Here is a 19,308-nt window from a genome sequence, read left to right on the forward strand (position 1 = left end):
TAAATCCAGGATTAAATCTCTTGTATGTCTGTGGAATACATGATTTAAATAAAATATTAAGAGCACTTTCTTTGAAATACTGAGTTTTTAAGTTGAGTGTCATGGTTTAACCGAGACAGCAGCTAAGCACGACGCAGCCGCTTGCTCAAGCCCCCCTGGTGGGCTGGGGCAGAGAACTGGAAGAGTGAAAATGAGAAAACTTGTAGTTGAGATAAAGGCAGTTTAACAGGTAAAGCAAAACAAGGGATTCATTCACCACTTCCCATGGGCAGGCAGGTGTTCAGCCATCTCAAGAGCAGCTGGGGCTCCATCACGCCTAACAGTGACTTTGGAAGACAAACACCATCACTCTGAATGTCCCTCCTTCCTCTTTCTTCCCCCAGCTTTATCCACTGAGCATGGTGCCATATGGCACAGGATATTTCTTTGGTCAGTTGGGGTCAGCTCTCCTGGCTGTGTCTTCTCCCAAGCTTTGGTGACCCCCCAGCCTCCCCGCTGGCAGGGCGGCGTGGGGAGCCAAAAGTCCTTGACTGCTTAGCAATGACTAAAACATTAGTGTGTTATCAACATTATTCTCATACTAAATCCAAAACACAGCACTACCAGCTATTAGGAAGAAAATTAACTGTGTCCCAGCCAAAACCAAGGACACAGAGGTGTCCAGGAGTGACTTTCCTACTTTTCAGGAACTTTGTTCTAAAAAGGTTTGAACTTGAAATTCTTTCAAGGTAAATTCAGATATGACATATTATTATCTTTGAGTCCTAAAGAAAAATTAGCATTTCAGTTGCCTTCTGTGATCATTCGGAAGACAAACAAGACCAAATGAGTAAAAACAACACTGAGAAATAATTGTAAGTGAAAACAACTCACAGAAAATACCTTAGATTTAGCATCTGAGATGAGATCTCATTTGCTGTAACCAGAAACACAATGATGAACTTCTTGGGGCTTTGAATGCAACTAGAGCAACACATAGGCTCTGGATTTTTCTGCACAAGTATTTATTTTCCCTTTGCTAACTAAGGGATTATCCAGATAAACGTCTATCCTTTCACTACTGTACTGAATTTTTTTGAGATTATTTTTAACTTGGATCAGCTTATAACAGAACCCCTCAAACAACTGATTTGGCAAACTGAAAGAGCAGTGAACTATGATGGGATCAGGTGGAGGTAAGGAATTGTCAAGTTTTCTACCAAATAAATAAATAAATACTGGTATTCCACCTTCAGTTTACAAATTGAAATCTACCTGATGAAATATGCACGTTTTTATTCTGCTGAATGCTATATGTGTTTCAGCTTATTCTTTTTAGAACTAGAAATATGACTGTTTCCAATTCTTGGCTATTTTTTTTAAACAAAAAAAAGTATTTGTATGAAATTTTATACCTGTCTCTAGTCCTGATACCTGTGTGCCTACATATAAAAGCAGGCAGCAAAATATAAATGTGATTCTAATTAATAATTTAAAAAATATCATTCAATTATTTTAACTGGCATACTCTCCTTGCCATGATAGTGATAAATTAAAATTAATTCTGGTTTATAACCCCCCTTTACCTACCAGACTAGGTTAAGTAGCTTATGATGGATGTATGAAATATAATTAGCTTGTTCATTATGAAGACGAGTGTAGCAGAAAGTGAGGAAGCTTGGGCATAAGTGTCAGAATGTGTTACTGACTAATTGACAATGCTGAAAGGATAATTAATAAATTGGGGAGGTAGGGGGAAAAACCTTGTGTGGTGTTTCACAAGCTGGATTTTGGGTGGGCTACCAATGTGAACCATCTCCCCACCCTCCATTCTTTCTCCTAAAACCACCAGAAGATGATCAGTGCTTACACATACTTCTCTTGAATCTTGCAGTGGATTAGACTCAACTGGATGAATGGGATGAATTGGAAATCAATTGGCTGACTTTTTGTGAAATTCAGATCGCGCTTTAACTGAACAACCTCGGATTCCACTACAGTTAATATCCTAAAATCTAAATGCTCAGCAGCATCAAAATTTGTTGCAGAGTTTTTTCTCCCATTTCTGCATGTGTAACTATATTGGGGGTTTTTTCAGTCACACTAGTGTATAGGAGAGATACTGTGTGCTACAGTTTCAGCCTGGTCTGGAAGTTACTTCTACAAGAAATTCTTTGGTTCTCTTCTTTTACAGTTTTAGCATGGAACTTCCATGTTTGAATCCCAAAAGAAGTCTAGGGACCGCTAAAACATCCAGGATAGTTCAACTGCTTTTTAACTTGATTGTGTATGCACTTTATTGCAGGCTTTGGATGCACTGAACAGATACCTTCTGATAAAACTACAGCATGCAATCCCCTTGCTTCCAAGTAGTGTCAAGGGATTTGGAAAGGGCCAAATGCACCGTTATGGATTGATCGGAACTTGGAAGACAGCAAAAGGGCTGCAAACGACTTCATCATTTTTGAAGAAATTTCCAAATTCTGAAGGATTTGAAGTTTTTCTTGTTGAGAAGCAAGTCCCAACCCCAGCATGTTTTCCCTGGGCCACTGGTCAGTTTGAATAAGCTACCTGATAACTACATTCTATGTGTAGACTTTGTCTAGCCTGGAGATGAAGGTGTTGTAGTAGAGTTGTTTTTCTTGTTTTAAGAGGTGGGAGGAAGCATGGTATATTGCATTATTTGTTGATGCAAGCATTTTCAGGTATCAATATGTAAGCAGGTTAGAGCACAGGGGAGCACCTGTTCCCTGGTATTTTCTGGCAGTTGAGTGTCTAAGTATGTACCTTTTGTTGATGGAACAGCTTAGTATCTGTGAGTTGAAATATCTGAATAACTGGCAGCTGGGTCTTCTCCCTGCAAAATTGCAGGCATTCTTCTCATATCATACTATCCTCCCTTGCATTCCCTCTGGTTGGCTTCAGTCCCTCCCCAAAATCTTCTATTTCAAGGGTAGAGTCTGCCAAGGGTGCATTGGCAAGAAGAACAAATTCTCCCTCTGAAGAGCTGGTGTCACTCATTAGCATGTAAGAAGAGTGGTTGTAAATAAACAGCAGATCATGTGGAGTTCTGTGTAGTATTAATTCTAGTAATGTATACAAGGACATGCAGCTGGCTGGATGAGGTAGAGATACCATTATTATTTAGAAAGAATTGATCCCTGCACCCAGTGAAATGATTGCGACTTGATTCCAGAATCCTTATTGTAACTACAACAACTGATACTGTCTTTATCTTAGCATTACCTCTGTTGTCCCTGGTTTTTTGAGTTGATCTTAACAGGTGAAAGAGAACCAAGAAAGCACATGTGTGTGTTCTGTAGAGTTGTCTAATATTCAGTTAAGCACTGTCACCTGTAAAGCATTTTTTGATTCCACATTGTATCTTTAATATGAATAAAGGGAATGTACTAGACTTTATGTTCCGCCATGCAGTATGAAGGGGTTGCTTAGGGCAAGATGGAATACTGCAAGTTGAAACCTGTTATTTTAGACATTGTGCTTTCATTACCTTGAAAGAAACATAATTCATCTTTCTTCACAATCAGTTTTTAAATGGCTTTTAAAGCAGATTACTGTGCTTCATACAGCTATGAAACATTAATAGTTGGTTTATTGTCCTTTGCAGTGGAAAAAGCTTCAGCTCAGTATTTAGGAGAAGGATATCCCTGTGATACAGTTTCTTGTGGTAAGAGGTTAAGAGAAAAAAGAGACCTATTTCTGGTCAAATGGCTAAGATAAATCAGAAACTGAAGCTGTTGTCTTCTCTGAATGCATCCAAGAGTATACTAATGCCTTAATTAAAGCTGCTGTTCCATGTCAGCATAACCTGATCTAATTGCTGGCTAGCGAGATACTGCCTTCTCACATGGTTCTTATGGCAGCTCCAGCACTTGTCCGATCTTGTGCTGATCTGTCTCGGCACGCTGAACTGGCAGGAAACTATTCAGTACTTCTGCTGGTTGAGTTAGTTTTCCACTAGCAGAGCCTGCCGAAACACGCCAGTGCGAGGTCACACACGGGGTGGGATGCAGAGGGTGGTTCTCTGCAGCCATGGCCGAACTCACATCGCCGAGCAGTTTATAAGTGCAAAATCCCAGCGCTGGCAAACCTGGCCCTAAAATACAGTCATATTGCTTTATGTTGACACTTGGCCCAGTCTAATTAGATAATGTAATGCAATATACTAATACTCCGTTTTAAAACCTCCTTTGGAGAGTAATGCACTTGTCGAGTTTATAGCCAGAAAGTACCACTAGGCCATGCAGTCTGACCTGTATAGCACATCATTAAACTTCACTTAGTAACACCAGTATTGAGCCAAAACACTTTTGTTCAACTGAAAAATAATTTGCATATCTTCCAGAAGGGCATTCAGGTTTGATTAAGTCATGTGAAGCCTGAAGGGGCCGCAGGGCCCCTGGGAAAAATAGCAGGAGGAAGCAGTCAGCTGTGGGGGCTGCCAGAGCAATTAGGCTGGCCAGCAGCCCGGTCCCCGTGTAGTGCTGAGCTCTCCTGGGAAGGAGCAGGAGAGCTGCTCAGGGTGGCCTGCGCTGGGCCACCTTCCCCATGTGCTCCCGCCGCACCTGGGCAGAGCCCGGCCCGTGTGCAGGGGTTCTGCAGGGGTTCCGCAGGGGTTCCGCAGGGCTGGCGGGCCCTCCTGCACGCTCCGCACTGCGGCTGCTGGGGAAAGAGTTGCTTGTGAAGGCTGCTGGTGATGATAGAAGGGGCAGGTGAGAAAGAAACTATCCTGGCAGGGGAGGAAGGTTGTTTATGTGTTAACTTGTTTTGTTGGAAGTCAGAATTTACTAAGACTTGATTTTGAACAGAAGAGTGTCATTAGGGGCTAGTATAATCACAATCCTGAATATGCTACTGCAATTGCAGTTTGTGGCAGTATTTAATAACGTGATTATCTTTGCCCTAAAAAATATATTTTTAAAGTGTATGAAAATTATGTTATTTTAATTATTTGAATGGCACGTTGAAGTAAATTTCTTATCCTTCTTTTTGATAAGCCAAGTAAATCATAACCTTGAGCCTCTCTCTGTGAGGCCTGTTTTGTAAGCACGTGATCATTTTTGTAGCCCTTCTGACTCCTTTTCAATTCTCGACATCATTCCTGAGTTGTGGGTGTTTCAAACTGGTCAAATGCTGGTAGCTCAGCCTCTCTACTTGACATTGTGGTGTTTACTCATCTGAGGACCATATTGTTCTCCTGATTACATTATTCTGAGCATTTGTGGTCACCTTCAACTCCACTTGTCTTCATAGAAACTGTTTACCCAGGTGGAGCCCTCTACATTTTTTGTTTCTAGATATAGTGTTGAATATATAAGGATGCTCTAGGCAAGGTGTGAGACAACTATGTCAATGAGGTTTTTCTGTGTTACTACTTATTCCTTTTACATTTTCAGTGTTTCATCGGTTTCTATATGGCTCACAAATGTTATTAATTCTTGTTCTTTTCTAGGCCATTTTATGAAAAATTGCTTCGGAATGTAGAACTAACGGGGTATTCTTGGGGATCCTGGGAGAAATGTTCCTTTCTAAGTAGTGATTCCTCATTCTTATTTTGAGATGTAGCAGTTATTCCATTAATGTGTTTAGGTTTTTTTCAATAATTCAAATTTATTACTCACAGCACTGTTCCGTATAAAGGATAGGATCTCTCAAAGCTTTTTTACCTTTAGATTTCTGTTTCCCTTTGAAAAGATTACTTAATTCACCAATAATTTTTTTTTTCATGGTTGATAGCTATTAGTAATTAACCAATGAAGTCCAGTATTTCCTGTTTGAACGTTTTGTTTGGGAGTACTATCAAACTGGCCATGGTACAGATGCCTGGCTTATCTCAGCTGGTGGTGACACTTTAGGCCTTATTTCAGTTCCATCCTTGCATTCACTGGTGCACTGCATGCTCTTGTTGGGTAGCCATTTCAGTCAGAGTAAGCCCCCATCTTATAATTTTGAAGTGCTAATGTGACTTCAGCTTTCTTCTTGTCCTATAAAATTTCCCAGGTGTTTCAGACTTTGAAAATCAATTCTAAGCAGTGCTGAGAGCTTGTCAGCCAAGTCTCTTCAAAATTGTGACAGAAATTATTAACATCTTCTTTTAATTTTTTAATATGTTAAGTACCACTCCACTACTGACATCTTCCCAAATTATCACTGAAATGGGAAATGTTTTTGATTATGCAGAAAAATAAGTATGATACATGTTATATTAAATACAGCACACGTTTTTTCTGAGCACTACTTCATTTTTCCCCCCATGGAGCAAAATGTCAAGAGGCTTATCAATTACTACAGTTTTCTCCTGACATGCATATCATTATCTTCATATTTTTGTCCCAATTTTTCTTTTTTCCTGTTTCATTTTGTTTTTCTTTCCAATTTTCTGTGAATTCCTGGCTTCTTGCTATTATTCACTGCTGTCAGCAGATTCTTTTTTACATAGTATTATTTATTTTTATCCTATGTAGGAGGCTATGAAAGACATCTTTGCCAATGCTAGGTGAGTTTTACTTGAATCTTCCAGTTGAAATATACCAGAAAGGTAGTTAAAGTATGTCAGTGTTTGGCAGAGAACTTAATCTCTCATATTATCTCAATTTCATCTTGGGTAAGTTGTGCGCCTTTTGGACAGGAAAAAATGTGACATTCCATCCAATAAAGTATAATGCAAAAATCTGTCAGTAAAAATGTTTGGCAACACTGTGGCAATGAAATTTGTATGAAGTATGCAAGAGCGATAGATGTTATTAAGAAACTAGGAAAAATGCTATAATGGTGTTATGCTTAAGAATAGTATTTGCATAATGGAGGAAATGATGATATAACTTTTACAGACTTGAGGCAGGTAGTTTTCCGCGCGTTCCTAATGTTAGCATTTTATGACATTTACAATGGTTAGCCATACAAATATAATGCTGTATTACTGTCATGTTTTAAAATGGCTTTTCTTTGAGAGAAACAAGATTTTACACTATTGAAATAATTAATTAATACTAACTGCCTTTCTATTCTGCATACTGAACGAATTACATAGCAGGTAGTTGTTCTTTGTTCATTTTATAACCTGTGCATGAAACTGGGTAACAGCCTGGACAAAGCTTTGTTATATTCTTTGCGTAACTTCGAAAACATGCAAAGGTGTAAATAGAGAAAATTTCAGTTGGAAACAGGAACTTGTAACAAGATTAAAATGTCAGCGCTTAGGCAATGCTGTAAAGTCTCTAAAAGGGTTATTGTCTATAACTGGATTGATCTCTGCTCATCCTTATTGTATTCTGTTGAGTGGAAAAACAGATTTTTAAACTGTGAAGATGCAAAACCAGGTCCTTCAGTTAACTGAAGTTAAAGTGGTTTCTTGTAGTACTGTTTGCTGTTCATAAACTTGAATAGTAAATCTTCTGAATAGTGATAGAAACTGTCAGCAAAGGCAAAATATGGCTTATGTTGGCACGTCCGTCCAAGTGTGGGTGGATTTTCAGAATTTTGAACTCCAGTTATTAATAACTTGCTCTCTGCAGTGAAGTCTAATCTGGTAATTTTAAAATTAATTATTACACTTTCAACCACCTGATAAGCATGAGTAACTCTAAAAAAAAGAAACAAAACCAACAACAAAAACCCCAAACAAACAACAAAACCAACAAACTTCAAATGGATAGGTACTGCTATTACTAGGAAAGAAAACTGACTTGTTTGGTAAACCTTGAGGCAGACATGGCACTTTTGAAGGAGACGCACCTTTCCAAGTCAAATACAAATGCATAAGAGAGGGTGGAACTATCTGGATCTAATGATTTTTTTGCCCAGAGCAAGGGATGTTCCTACCTTGTTAATAAAATCATTTAAAATGCAGCCTCTGAGTACCACAAAACAGAGGCCACCATTAGTACTCACCATTGCTGAGTACTAAAGGGACTGGTTAAAGATTCATTTGTCCTTAATTAAGATGACCCCAAATTTCTTCAGATGGTGGCTACTAGAAGATATAATTGGAGGCACCTGGCACTTGTTCACTAACTTTACTTCAAGATTTTAGTCTTGTAAGAGATTCTTCGGTAGATAAATCCAGAATGATTTATCCCTTTAATTCTCTAGCTTAAATAACCACAAGTTATTTCCTTAATGATTTAGAATTGCGTGATGTAGGAGATAGTTAAACTTACTTTCCAAGAGATTAATTTCCTGCTTTTTCACTAGCATCAACTTAAAAAAAAAAATAAAAGTAATATTATGGATTTCATTTGCCTTTTCTAATCACAGGTACTGTAATTTATAAAGTATTTAACATATTGCTTGCCCCTCTATCCTGTTTGTTGTGGAGGTAGGAGCATTTTGAGGGCATTCTGAGGAAGGTGATGAATTGCTTTCAGACATTGGAAAAAGAAGAAGAGAGGTTTACTGGAGTCCTGTGGCCAGCTGTTCTACAAGGTGGCTTGCAAGGAAACTGCTTCTTCCCTGGGAAGACAGCAGAGGCTGTGGTTAGATAAGCACTTTTAGGTTGGCACTGGTGAGGGAAGGAATAGTCCTTGGCCTCCTCTCTGCTCCTGGTTTTCTTTGTGGGCCGCAGGTGGCTGTGTAGAGAGGACAGCACAGAGCTGATCCCAGTAAAAATAACCTGGAAAAAAATAAGTTACTTTTCAGTTGAATCATTTTCATGTCCCAGTCACAGTGGGTTTGTACAGGCAGCTGTACTGGCATGATGGAAATGGGAATGAAAGGCAGGGAGGAGGGTAGGACTGCCCTTCTCAGTAGATGACCCAGTATAAAATCTATGTTTGTATTACAGCTTTAATTGTTGGTCATATAAAGGGCCTAGCAGGCCAAACTTGCTCTTAGCACCATAAAACTTCTCTTCCTCAGAAAACAGTTTATACATAACTTTAGATGTCTTGTTTACAACTGTAGCATAAGCTATCGACATCTTGCTAAATTTGTCTTGTCTGGCTTCAGCTGTGCTGAGCGGTGGGAACAAGAGCAGAAAGATGACTAGTATATTGGCTCAAATAACATTGTACTGAAAATACCCTGGTTGCAGGTATTTCAAGCCTATTCATGAACTTCCAATACAAAAAGTATTATGGATGCTTAACCCACAGATATTAATTCTGCTGTGGTATAGGTCCTACCTTCTCAGTTTATGGCTCTTATGCTTATCCCAAAGTTATCAGAATATTTTTTCCACTTTTTCAAAAGCCCACTTATGTTACAGCCAGTGAAGCAGGTTTTTTTTCTTCTTCCTAACTTTGATGTCCATTTTAACTTGCTATAAATAGAGAAGAGTTTGACTGACACTATGCATGTTTGACTTAAACCATGGATGTAGTGAAGCTGCTTTAACAAGCAACTTTAATATTTCTCTGCCCTTCTCAAGCTGTGAAAAAGGCTGCAGGGGAACCAAGAACGTTTGCCAAAACTGTTTAGCCAAATGCCTAAATGTGTCCTCCAACCATACTCATAGTGCTCAGGCACAGCAGACTCTGAGGCAGACTGACAGTGCTTCTAGAATAATTCTGTTTCAGATGTTAAAATTTGTGGATGGATAATGAAAGCACCTCTGCTGACTACAAATACATCAGAATAATAGAGCAAAGCACACCTCTCCAGACAGTCAGGAGACTAACATTAATCAAGGTGTTCACCTGTATTTTGTGTTGGAGCTTCCCAAAACAAACAAAACCACTGAAAACATTAATCAAGCTACTAGCAGTGGTTCCTTCATCTTGACAGTACCAGCTCAATTGAGAGCTGGTTAGCCTGAGGATTCTTGCTCTTTACGAAGTAATGCTATCTCTTGCACTCATCTTCTGAGCATATCCACTTGTATTAAAGTGCTTTCGTGTGGCAATACTTGAAAGCCTTCTTCAGAATTCATTGTGCCCTGTGTTTTGACTGAGCAATTTATATTAAAACAATTTCTGCTTCCCTTGCCTGTTCTCTGCCTTCCCTCTGCTCCCCCCTCCTTTTTCCTGAGTAACTGTAGGGTGAGAAAAGAAGCAGTTTTGCATTTCAGTACACTTAATGTAGCCAAGAGGTTTGTTCGTTGCCGCTTTGTACTTTCAGGCAAACGAGAAAATTTAGATTAATAGGTTGTTTATTCTTTTGCGTGTTCCTCAAATCAAAGGCATTGGATTGCATTATTAAAGAAGTTTTGTGTGGCAGGCTTGGAACTGTCCTCACTGAGCTGTACATGAAGAAAAACGATTGCTTTTCATCCCCCACTCATTATGCAGACTGGCACAGGAATGCTGTTAAATGCAGTATCATGTTCTTTCACTCAAAGACCTTCCTTCTGTACAGCTGATGTTGGGCTCCAATTTCACAGGATGATCTGTCTTGGAACAGACAAGGAAAACCCTAGAAATAGGAACACATATGTCCTTATACTTCGAAAATTTAAATATTAACTGGTTTAATAGAGAGAGGTTTTGTTTAGAGCACTAGTGACCCTGCTTCACAGTCTTCTCAGATCTCTTCATTGGGGATTCTCTTCATTTGTTTCTCTTCTGTTCAGTTGGCAATAACGCAGAAAAAGGCTTTCAGTGATAATCTGCCCAGACAAATTAATGAGGAAGATATTCAACATTATTTTGAGACTGGATCCAAAACTGAAGGGTCTACCTAGTGTTGGGTAGCTGACTAAATACATGAATCTGTCCCCTGGATGTTTTGCACTGAATGGGTAACAGCTTATCTCTGGGATTACATCAGCTACTGTAATTCCCTTGGTGTTCTGTGACAGAACAGTCTCACTTGACCCAAGGCCGCCTGCTTTGAAAGTGAAAGGTCTGGGGGATGTATTTTAAGAGAAGAGGACAAGATTGTGCCTGTCTTATGTAAATAAGAGCAAAGATGTTGCTTTGCCTTATAGGTGCTACTTCAGCTCTAGCTAATGTTCAGGGCAAGAAAGGCAATTGCACATGCAGCACCGCAATTCCTCACCTTAATAAAGTGGAAGACCTCTGTTGTGTGCCACACGCCAGCATCACCAGGTGCTCGGTGGGAAGGGAGCAGTGTCACAGTTACCAGACTGGCCGAACTGCTGAACATCCCTTGTGGAGCTGTGGGTATTATTATTCTTCAGGCTCAGACCTGAATGTTAGGACGGAATAATTATGATTTTTCTCATTGCATGCTGGCTTCCTGATTTTGTAGTCCCCTTCCCTGAATTAGAATCCTCTTGTTGGTCTGATGGAAACTCAGTTCCTGCATTTCCATTCCTTCTGAGGTACCAGTGCTGAGTTCTCCAAGTGTGCCTAGAGAAAAGTGTTTAAAGAAAACTTTCTATGTAGGCGTGTTTATAAGGTGTACTGTCATCATCCACCTGAGGATCAAGCAGAGTTCCTCCAGCCACTTCCATGTTTCACTTCTTTATGTTAGTTTGCCTCTGTATCACAGATCACCACTTTTTCCCTGACAAGTACCCATCCTCTTTCTCGAAGGGATCTTAACCCCTTTTGGGGAAATGAGAGTGCCAGTGCTTTGGGTTTGAGAGTCTTGTTTGTTTGTTTTCAGTCTCTGCATAGGAAAGTGGTGGTATCTTTTCCACCTGAAACATGCAAATGTACTCATGTCTTGTAACTGCTGTCCCAGATTTTTGGGGATAGTATCGTCTTTGTTTCGTCTTTTCATAACTATTCAATACTGTAGATTGTTCATTCATGCCATGTTTTCTATTCCCATTAATGCTTGCAGGCTGTGATAGCCAAGTTCATAAAAAGATTACAGATCTCTATTTATAATGTTACATATCAACTTTTAACCTGTTACAAAGTGCCTCAAACACAAATAACTAGACCACTGTATTCTTCTGCTCTGTTACCAAGGAGGAGGGGAGGAATTGTGACTGGATCCCAGACTTCTATGTGCAGCTAGTGCTGTTTGATCAGTGACTCAGCTGAACATTGTTACATTTCTGAGATAATCACAAGTATTATTTATCTTTCTCCTTAATAATTCTAGGTACTATTTCACCTGCTTTAACTTTAGCCCATCATTCACAGATTTTTTTTCATTATAGCTTTTGGACATTTTTGAGTCAGATATGGCCATTTGCTGATGTATCTAGTAGTTGTACAGTTTTCGTTTCCTAATAGGTACAATAGAAATTGTTTTGATTGCTTCCTTTTAACATCTAGAATAGTTAACATTTTTACTCAGACATTGAAATTAGAATCTAATCTAACACTGAAAAGCTTTCAAATCTACACTATTCATGGAAAGACTTTAGAGTTCACACAGACAACAGTTCAAAACTGAAAGGAAATTAGAAGAAAAGCTCATTAAATTCCCACATAATTCACTGATTTGTTATTTCAAACATTAACTGCAAAGCAAGTAATGATGATCTTACTTGTGCTGCGGCAGTGGGTGCAGAACTGCGTGTCCTTCCTTCAGCACAAGTCTGTTCTGGTCACAGCTGTGTATACAAAGCTGCAACTGAAAATTAGATGTACACATAAAGGCTCTCAGTCTATTTCCCTTTGCAGCACTCAGATCTATTTGTTCTTTACTAAACCCCAGAAAACAAAACATCCTTTTAAAATGAAAGAGCAGAAGTAAATAGGGAGGGTTTTTTTTTCCCTTGATAAACATTTCATGTAAAGTGACTTTCCAAACATATCCCATTTAGTGGAGGTAATATAGAAACCTTGAACTTCAGCATTGTTTGTTGCCCACCAGCATGATCCTCAAGGCCCCTGTTCTTTCTGTCAGAGTTTCCAATTCCAGGAGCTGGTAAGTAGAGTCTTGTTTTGGCATGTGGGCCCAGGTTCTCAAGTCCAGAGAGTCACTTCTGTATTTCTCTAATAACTGAGGAGCTGTTTCTTGTAATTTGTATCTGTCTGCCGAACATCTCAGAGCTTTTTTGCAGGTGGGATACTTTTACTTTCATTTGGGATCCCCTGTGTGTCAATGATTTTATTTAACCTTGAATCTCTTAAGAGCTAGCACTACTATTTTCAGAGCCCTTAGTACTGCATGTAGGTGTGGACTTGGAACAGCAAAACCTGAAACAGATCCAGACAGGAGATAACTCATGTGAAAGACAACTGGAAGGATGGATGTTACCTTTAAATGTGGGCAAAAGTGAGAGGAATATAAATTAATACATTTATGTAGCATCCCTTTTTCTTACATCACATAGAATACTACTAAAATGCAGCTACATCTGATGTAGTGAGTGTAGATACAGTTCTTCTGCCAGAAACACCAGGAAGCAATCTTTTTCCCAACAGGGCAGCATTAGGAAACATTTACAATTGCATGGAGCAAATAGGACTTCAGCTTTTAAGCTCTGCTTTGAAAGATCCAGCACATTTCCTTTGAGTCAAGAACATATGCTGAAATACATTACATTTAAGTACTTCTTATAGCTATATTGCTGTATGATTTGCACCATCTGATTTTCAGACTTGTTCCATAAGTCTCAACATCCAATGGGAAAAGAAGGGCAAATGTTGCAGCAAATAAAAGGAACATGTGTTTTGTAAGTCTTCAATGGCTGGAGATGCTTAAAGAGCAGCTTTCATCTTGACTCACACTCTGAGGGTTTATCATACTTGCATTTCCATGATGGCTTTTTTGCTGAACAGTCAGGATATTGTTGTTTAGGAGACAAAAAAAAAAAATATAAGTGAAACCACAAAGAGTACAGTTGTCTTAGAACAGTGTAGCTGAGGCCCCAGCTGCTAGTAGAGGGTAATACAGTGTTACTCACTATGGATGGCCCATCTCACTGTTCTCATGAAATGAGTTAGTCAGCAGTAGCTGACTATTTGGGGTTTTAGGACTCCTGCCATCTTTGATTCCAAGTAAGGAGAGTCCTACATCTTTTAGAGATTGTGTTTTGTTTCTTCTTTGCATTGTCTTCTCTGTAGCTCACATCACAGCAGCAATCCATCCAGCCATTCCCACAGAATACTGGTCATGCTTCCTTTAGGAGAAATCACTTGCATATCAGACCTGGTCAAAATCATGTGCTCACTATGCTAAGCTATCATCCCACCGCTAATCAGTTAGATGATATTCCTTTTTATTGCTCTTGCCACAAAGATCCTTACAAAGATCCTGAAGAACTTGACCTCATTATGAGGCTGGAAAAGATTAAACAACTGAACTCTATTTTCAGTTTCTACAAGCCAGGATTACAGTATGGATTCATGTCTACATTTGTCCTCCAGTAGATGGCCTTTTTTTTCCCTCTAGAAAGCCCTGTGCAGCAACCAGAAAGTGTCCTTTTGATTTCCGCAACAAGAGTTGCTCTTCTGTCTAGTTTCTTACGCTTCCCTGATTACCATAATATATGCATACCATCCATGTTAGGGCATAGTGCTGGAGGATTTAGGGCATTTGCCTGAACTTTCCTCTCCAGCAAAATATTCTTAAATTTTAGTCCATGGAGGATGGTCCTGTTAAACAGGTGGTATTGAAGTGAACTTTGACAAAGATGCATGATGTCCATGGGAAACTTTCAGGATTAATGAACAACTGAAGAGTTTAGAGCTTGCTGAGCTGAAGCTTAACGAATGTAAAAAAAAAAAAAAGGCTTTGTTTCACTTTTAAAAAATGAATATCTGTGTTAAATTATTATCAAATGTCTTTATCCATGTGAAATACAGAAGAAACTAGCTCGTTTCCTTCTCTCTCTCTTCCTCTCAATCTTTTTTAAAATTATTATTATTTTTTAAGACACACAGCTTACTAGAGTATTGTAAGAGTTAAAATCAAGAGAAGTTACAGAACCTTAGCCAAAAGCATACTCTTAAAAAGGGGTAGTTGGATGCCTTGTTGTTTCAAGTTTCTCTTAGTGCATTCATCCTGTTCTGCATTCAGACTGGTTTGTAGTGGTGGTCATTTATAATCATTAATCTAGCTCATTCATATTGTAATGGGCTCCAAACATTCTCTGTGGAGCTTACATGCTCCACTGCGTTTCCTTCTAAATAACTAATGATGACTTCTTCAGTCTTGTCATTAACCAGATTACCTTCCTCCAGCCAGTTCTCTTATTGATTTGTGTGGTTTTAGGCTCATTTTCTTCTTAAGTTTTTACACTCATAAAAGAGACTCCATATAGGTTTATCTGAGAGCATTTTACAAGACTGAACATCACTGCTCGAGCATAGGTCCAGATACTGCAATACTTATTTTTATGAACAGACACTTTAACTGTTGATTCATATGCTCCTAAAAACAATGTCATTTCCTTTCAGACTGCTTTTCTCAGCATGATAATTTGTGAAAGAAAACTAGCCAACGGTCTGGGTGCTTGTGATCATACTGCATAGCCTGTATACAAATCTATATATGAATATACTGTGTGGTGAAGTCAAAGAATGGCCAGGACTACGAATGGCTTTCAGTTCTTGGAAGATTCATGTTTAAGTTAGGTAGTCAAATTGTTCCAGGTGAACCCAAGTGCACAGAGAAAGATGTGCTAGACCATTCTGTGCTTTGCTCACAACCAGCTTCTTGAGTTTCAACCACAGTGAGCTGACTGCTTTCCATAATTGCATACTGGTGTCACCTTGGTGGCATGTGGGATTCTCCATTCTTCGCAAGCCTGAACTTGTCTTTCATGGCTGGGCTCATGATGGACACGTTTCACAGACACAGTGTCAGAGTGCCTGCTGTGATGACAGCTGCTGGTGGAGGTGCAGTTAACTGTTCAAAACTTTGCAATTGATTATTTAAGAGGGGGGAGGGAGGAAACACACAAAGCTATCTGTGATTGTTATCTAAATCATGCTGAAGTATTTTGTCTCTCTTCCATGGGATGTTTGTTGCAACTGCACTGTTCCTTGGAAGCCTTTTCTGAACCAGTCATTGAAAGACTAAAGTCCAAACATTTCTGTTCCGTTCATTGTTCTGAGAAAATTGCTGACTGTTGCACTTCATGCTTTTACATGCCACATTGAAGTATGAAACACTTGGGAAATTCAAGGTATTTGAAAATACCTGATTCTACTGAAACTGGTTCACCAGAACCTTTCGTTGGTGTTTCCTGGAAAGTTCAGACTAGAAAGAAACTGGAAGTCAAGGAGATCTTTGATGTGAGATTGCTACAGCAATCTGCAGTATTTCCAGAGTTCATGATGTGTCCTCCTTAACCTCTACCTCCTTTTCTTTTTAGGCCAATGTCGTAGCTTCTGCTCCCTGACCCTGTGTGCATGACACAGATGAGCTATCTGCCAGCTGACTGTATATCCCGGGGCTCCCAAAGCAAAAAGGAAATACCAAACAGCAGCTGGAAACTCTGGGCCTTTCCCTGGCCATAGTCCTGTTATTGTCACTAGACCTAGTACATATCTGAGGGAGGAGGGGTTGGATGTGGGGTCCTGTATTGCATGAGATGCAGCTGCATACCACCTGCACATTTAGTCTGCCCATCTCGTGATGCATAGCCATGAATTCTTTAGTTGTTTTGAAGATCTTAAGCTTAATGACAACTTGTTTTCTTGAATAGAGGCTGATCCACATCTTGTCTAAAGATTACTGCTGCTGTTTGAGAGCTTGGGGAAATGTTGATGTTCCCCTCCAGTGAAGTGTTGTGGCATTTCTGTACTTCACTATTAAGATTGCTGTGGGTCCCGTTTCAAGTGGTTGAGCAGTCTGCCCCCCAGATGGCCAGAACTCCAACGGGAACATTTACATCTTATTGCTTACAAGACCAGTTAGCTCTGGCATTGGATTGATTATTTTCTCTATGACTGACTGAAAACTCCTCAAAGTGTGGAAAAATCAACTTGAACAAGGTAGAAGCAGTCTAAATCTGTTAGTTTACTTATTGCTTGGAAGATCTGCTAGTTACATCTTTAATGATATTACAATGAAAGGAAAAAAATAATTTTGTAGTCAAAGAATATCAAATGTCACAGCATTTCAGTTATAAATTACTCTCAGTCTGAAATTGTACATTATTTCTAGTTTGTCTGTCTCAGGAGCCAGTCTTGTGTTGGTTTGGTTTGGTTTTGCTATGCCTGTATTTGGTAGATTAAAGTGCCTGTGATGTAATTTCACTTGTAGCTACCTACAGACTGAGGATTACCGGGGGCGATCTCTGCTGTTCCACAGGCTTAAAGTTACCCAAGAATATGCAGTGTATTTATGATCACACTTTACTTCAGATGTTAGGACATCCTTAACATTTCTTACTTGGCTTTTTAATGCCTCTGAAACATGAAGGGAAATCATACATTTTCATACTGTAGTCCACAAAACAAGCCTCTCTGTTTGCTTCAGGCCTCTGTCCTTTGGAGAAGGCTGAATGTCCTTTTGCATCATACTCAATGAGCTGAGCATTTCTTTAGGATGGTGCATGCTTCAGAATATGCACAGAGTTATCTTTGCAAACATTAAAGAAAGCTTCATGGAGAAAACTGGGTGTCCGTGTAGTAAATAAAGTTTAAGCCACTATTTGGTTTCTGTAGTCAATCATGTAAACGAAAATTTAAACCAGGCTCTTTTGTTTGTCATTTTCTATCTTTTTCTACTTCTGGAAATACTGACAAAAAATGTGGCTGCTTCTCCCTTCTTATTGTTTGCTGTTCTTCCACTTCACGAACTGTGAATTCTTTAAGCTTCAACTTCATTCAAAGTCCCATCCTGTAGTTAAAACAAGGAATTAAAGAGTTAATATTGTCTTTAGCATTGCATTGTATAGTGCTAAGGTTCCCAAAGAAGGTGGAAAGTTCAAACTTAAGTCGTGTTTGAGGCTGTCTATGGATTCAGGAATACTCCACTGCATCAGTTAAACTCCTCCACTAGTGGAGTGTTTTCTTTACAGCCATGAGAGCTGAGAACTTTTCTGTGTTTCTAATGAAAGTTTAAATTTTTCGGTTTGTGGCTGTGCCATGCTAGCCACAGAGGCACGCCAGATGATGGCCTTGGGCTAGACCTTTGGCACAGCTCATCCTGCCCTGAGTAACATGCACTCAAAGCTGAAGTAATGCTGCCACATGAAACGTTTGATACTGAAGGATAATTATGGGGAATTTGAAAGGGACTAGACGATGATTAAAGTTTGTATAAACAGCAAGATTCTGGATTTTGGAGATAGAATTGGAGCAGCTCTGTATAAATTCATTTTGTTTTTGTTAACCTGGCAAGTGGTTTATTGATAAAAGGGCGCAAGATCAAAGGGCAGTAAAACAATCATACCATCTAGAGCATTTTAGTCTTTAAAAACCTTTAGCTCACTCAAAATACCACGCTACTGGAGCTTTGCCCATAAGAAGACAACTTTTCAGTGAATTTACTGTTCATGTGAACTGTCCAGGTTCCCTCCAGAACAAATGAATTCATTCTTCTCATCAGCTGCAGCTGAATCTTTTCCTTTTTTACCTGAGTGCCTCAAAACCGGCTTTCTGCTCAAACACAACGCTAATCCCCTTTCACTGGTCTCTCTTGCAGCACTCCCCAACAAATCTTTTCAGGTCAGTGTGCTTAGCTCTTTGCTATATTTGTCATGATTCTGACACAGGTCGTTCCAGGCAAATCTCACTAAATCTCTGTCACTCTTTGCTTTTTTCACATCATAAGTTGGTTCTATCTGTTGTCAACAGGAGTCATCTATCCAAGTCTGCTGTTTGCAGCCGTGCTCCCTTTGTAGAGTGCAAAACGTCTTGTTTGTGAAGACTACTTGCCTGCAGCAGCACCCTTATGTCTGGCAGGACTTTGCTGGTATTCTAGTAGGTCAGGAGAGGAAATCTGGGGTGCAGCCAGTGCCGCAGGTGCCCTCCTGGAAGAACCCCCCTACAGACGCAAACTTCAGCAACTGCACGTTCTTCAGTTAGTCCGTCTGCTTTTGCTGTCATGTCAGACACAAAGTCTTCTGGGTTCTTTTCCTGAGGATACCCCTGGGATCCCTTCTGGAAGGACCTAAATGGTATCAGTGGAAAGAGGCTTGTGAATAACCTGAACTCATCTGCCTGCTCGGATAGTAAGGTTGCTAAAAGTTCTGTCTTAAGAGTGTGTCTGGTAACAGTGTTCACAAACTGTCTTAGCAGGGATGGTGCAAGCACAGCCAGTAAAGCTGAGACAAGTTTTAATTATGAGGATCATTACTCCTATGACAATGCCTTGCATACATCCTGAACTTTAAGAATTAAAACATCTTAAGCGGGGAGTTCCCTGAGCCTGTTCAACAGTTTATCTCTGCTCTTCCACAGCTTGCTTTGCATGAGCTTTCATCAGATATTTCTAAGAGTCAGTTCAAGTCACTAGCCCAGGAGAAAAGTTTGATTTTCTCAGCAAGGGGCCTGCTGAGTGCCAGAGGCAGTACGAGCAGCGCTTCAGAACTATGTGGCCATCAGC

The 19,308-nt window shown here is 39.6% G+C and overlaps 1 protein-coding gene across 17 annotated transcripts in view; it reads left to right on the top strand.

Moving 5' to 3' along the window:
• Positions 1–19,308, top strand: part of CSTPP1 (centriolar satellite-associated tubulin polyglutamylase complex regulator 1) — an 81,210-nt gene that overhangs the window by 38,804 nt on the left and 23,098 nt on the right. For 10 of the 17 annotated variants that reach the window (XR_010473249.1, XR_010473248.1, XR_010473247.1 and 7 more), the window contains one exon: positions 2,285–2,531. The exons of the other annotated variants lie outside the window; for them this stretch is intronic. Coding sequence is in view for 7 of the 10 variants with exons in the window: in XM_065065981.1 (XP_064922053.1) it covers positions 2,285–2,531 (247 nt within the window). In the remaining 3 variants the exon portion in view is untranslated. The remainder of the gene's footprint in view (positions 1–2,284; positions 2,532–19,308) is intronic. 17 annotated transcript variants of the gene reach the window in all.

Source organism: Columba livia, chromosome 5 (genome assembly GCF_036013475.1).
Source record: "Columba livia isolate bColLiv1 breed racing homer chromosome 5, bColLiv1.pat.W.v2, whole genome shotgun sequence".
In the NCBI taxonomy this organism is placed as follows: Eukaryota; Metazoa; Chordata; class Aves; order Columbiformes; family Columbidae; genus Columba; species Columba livia.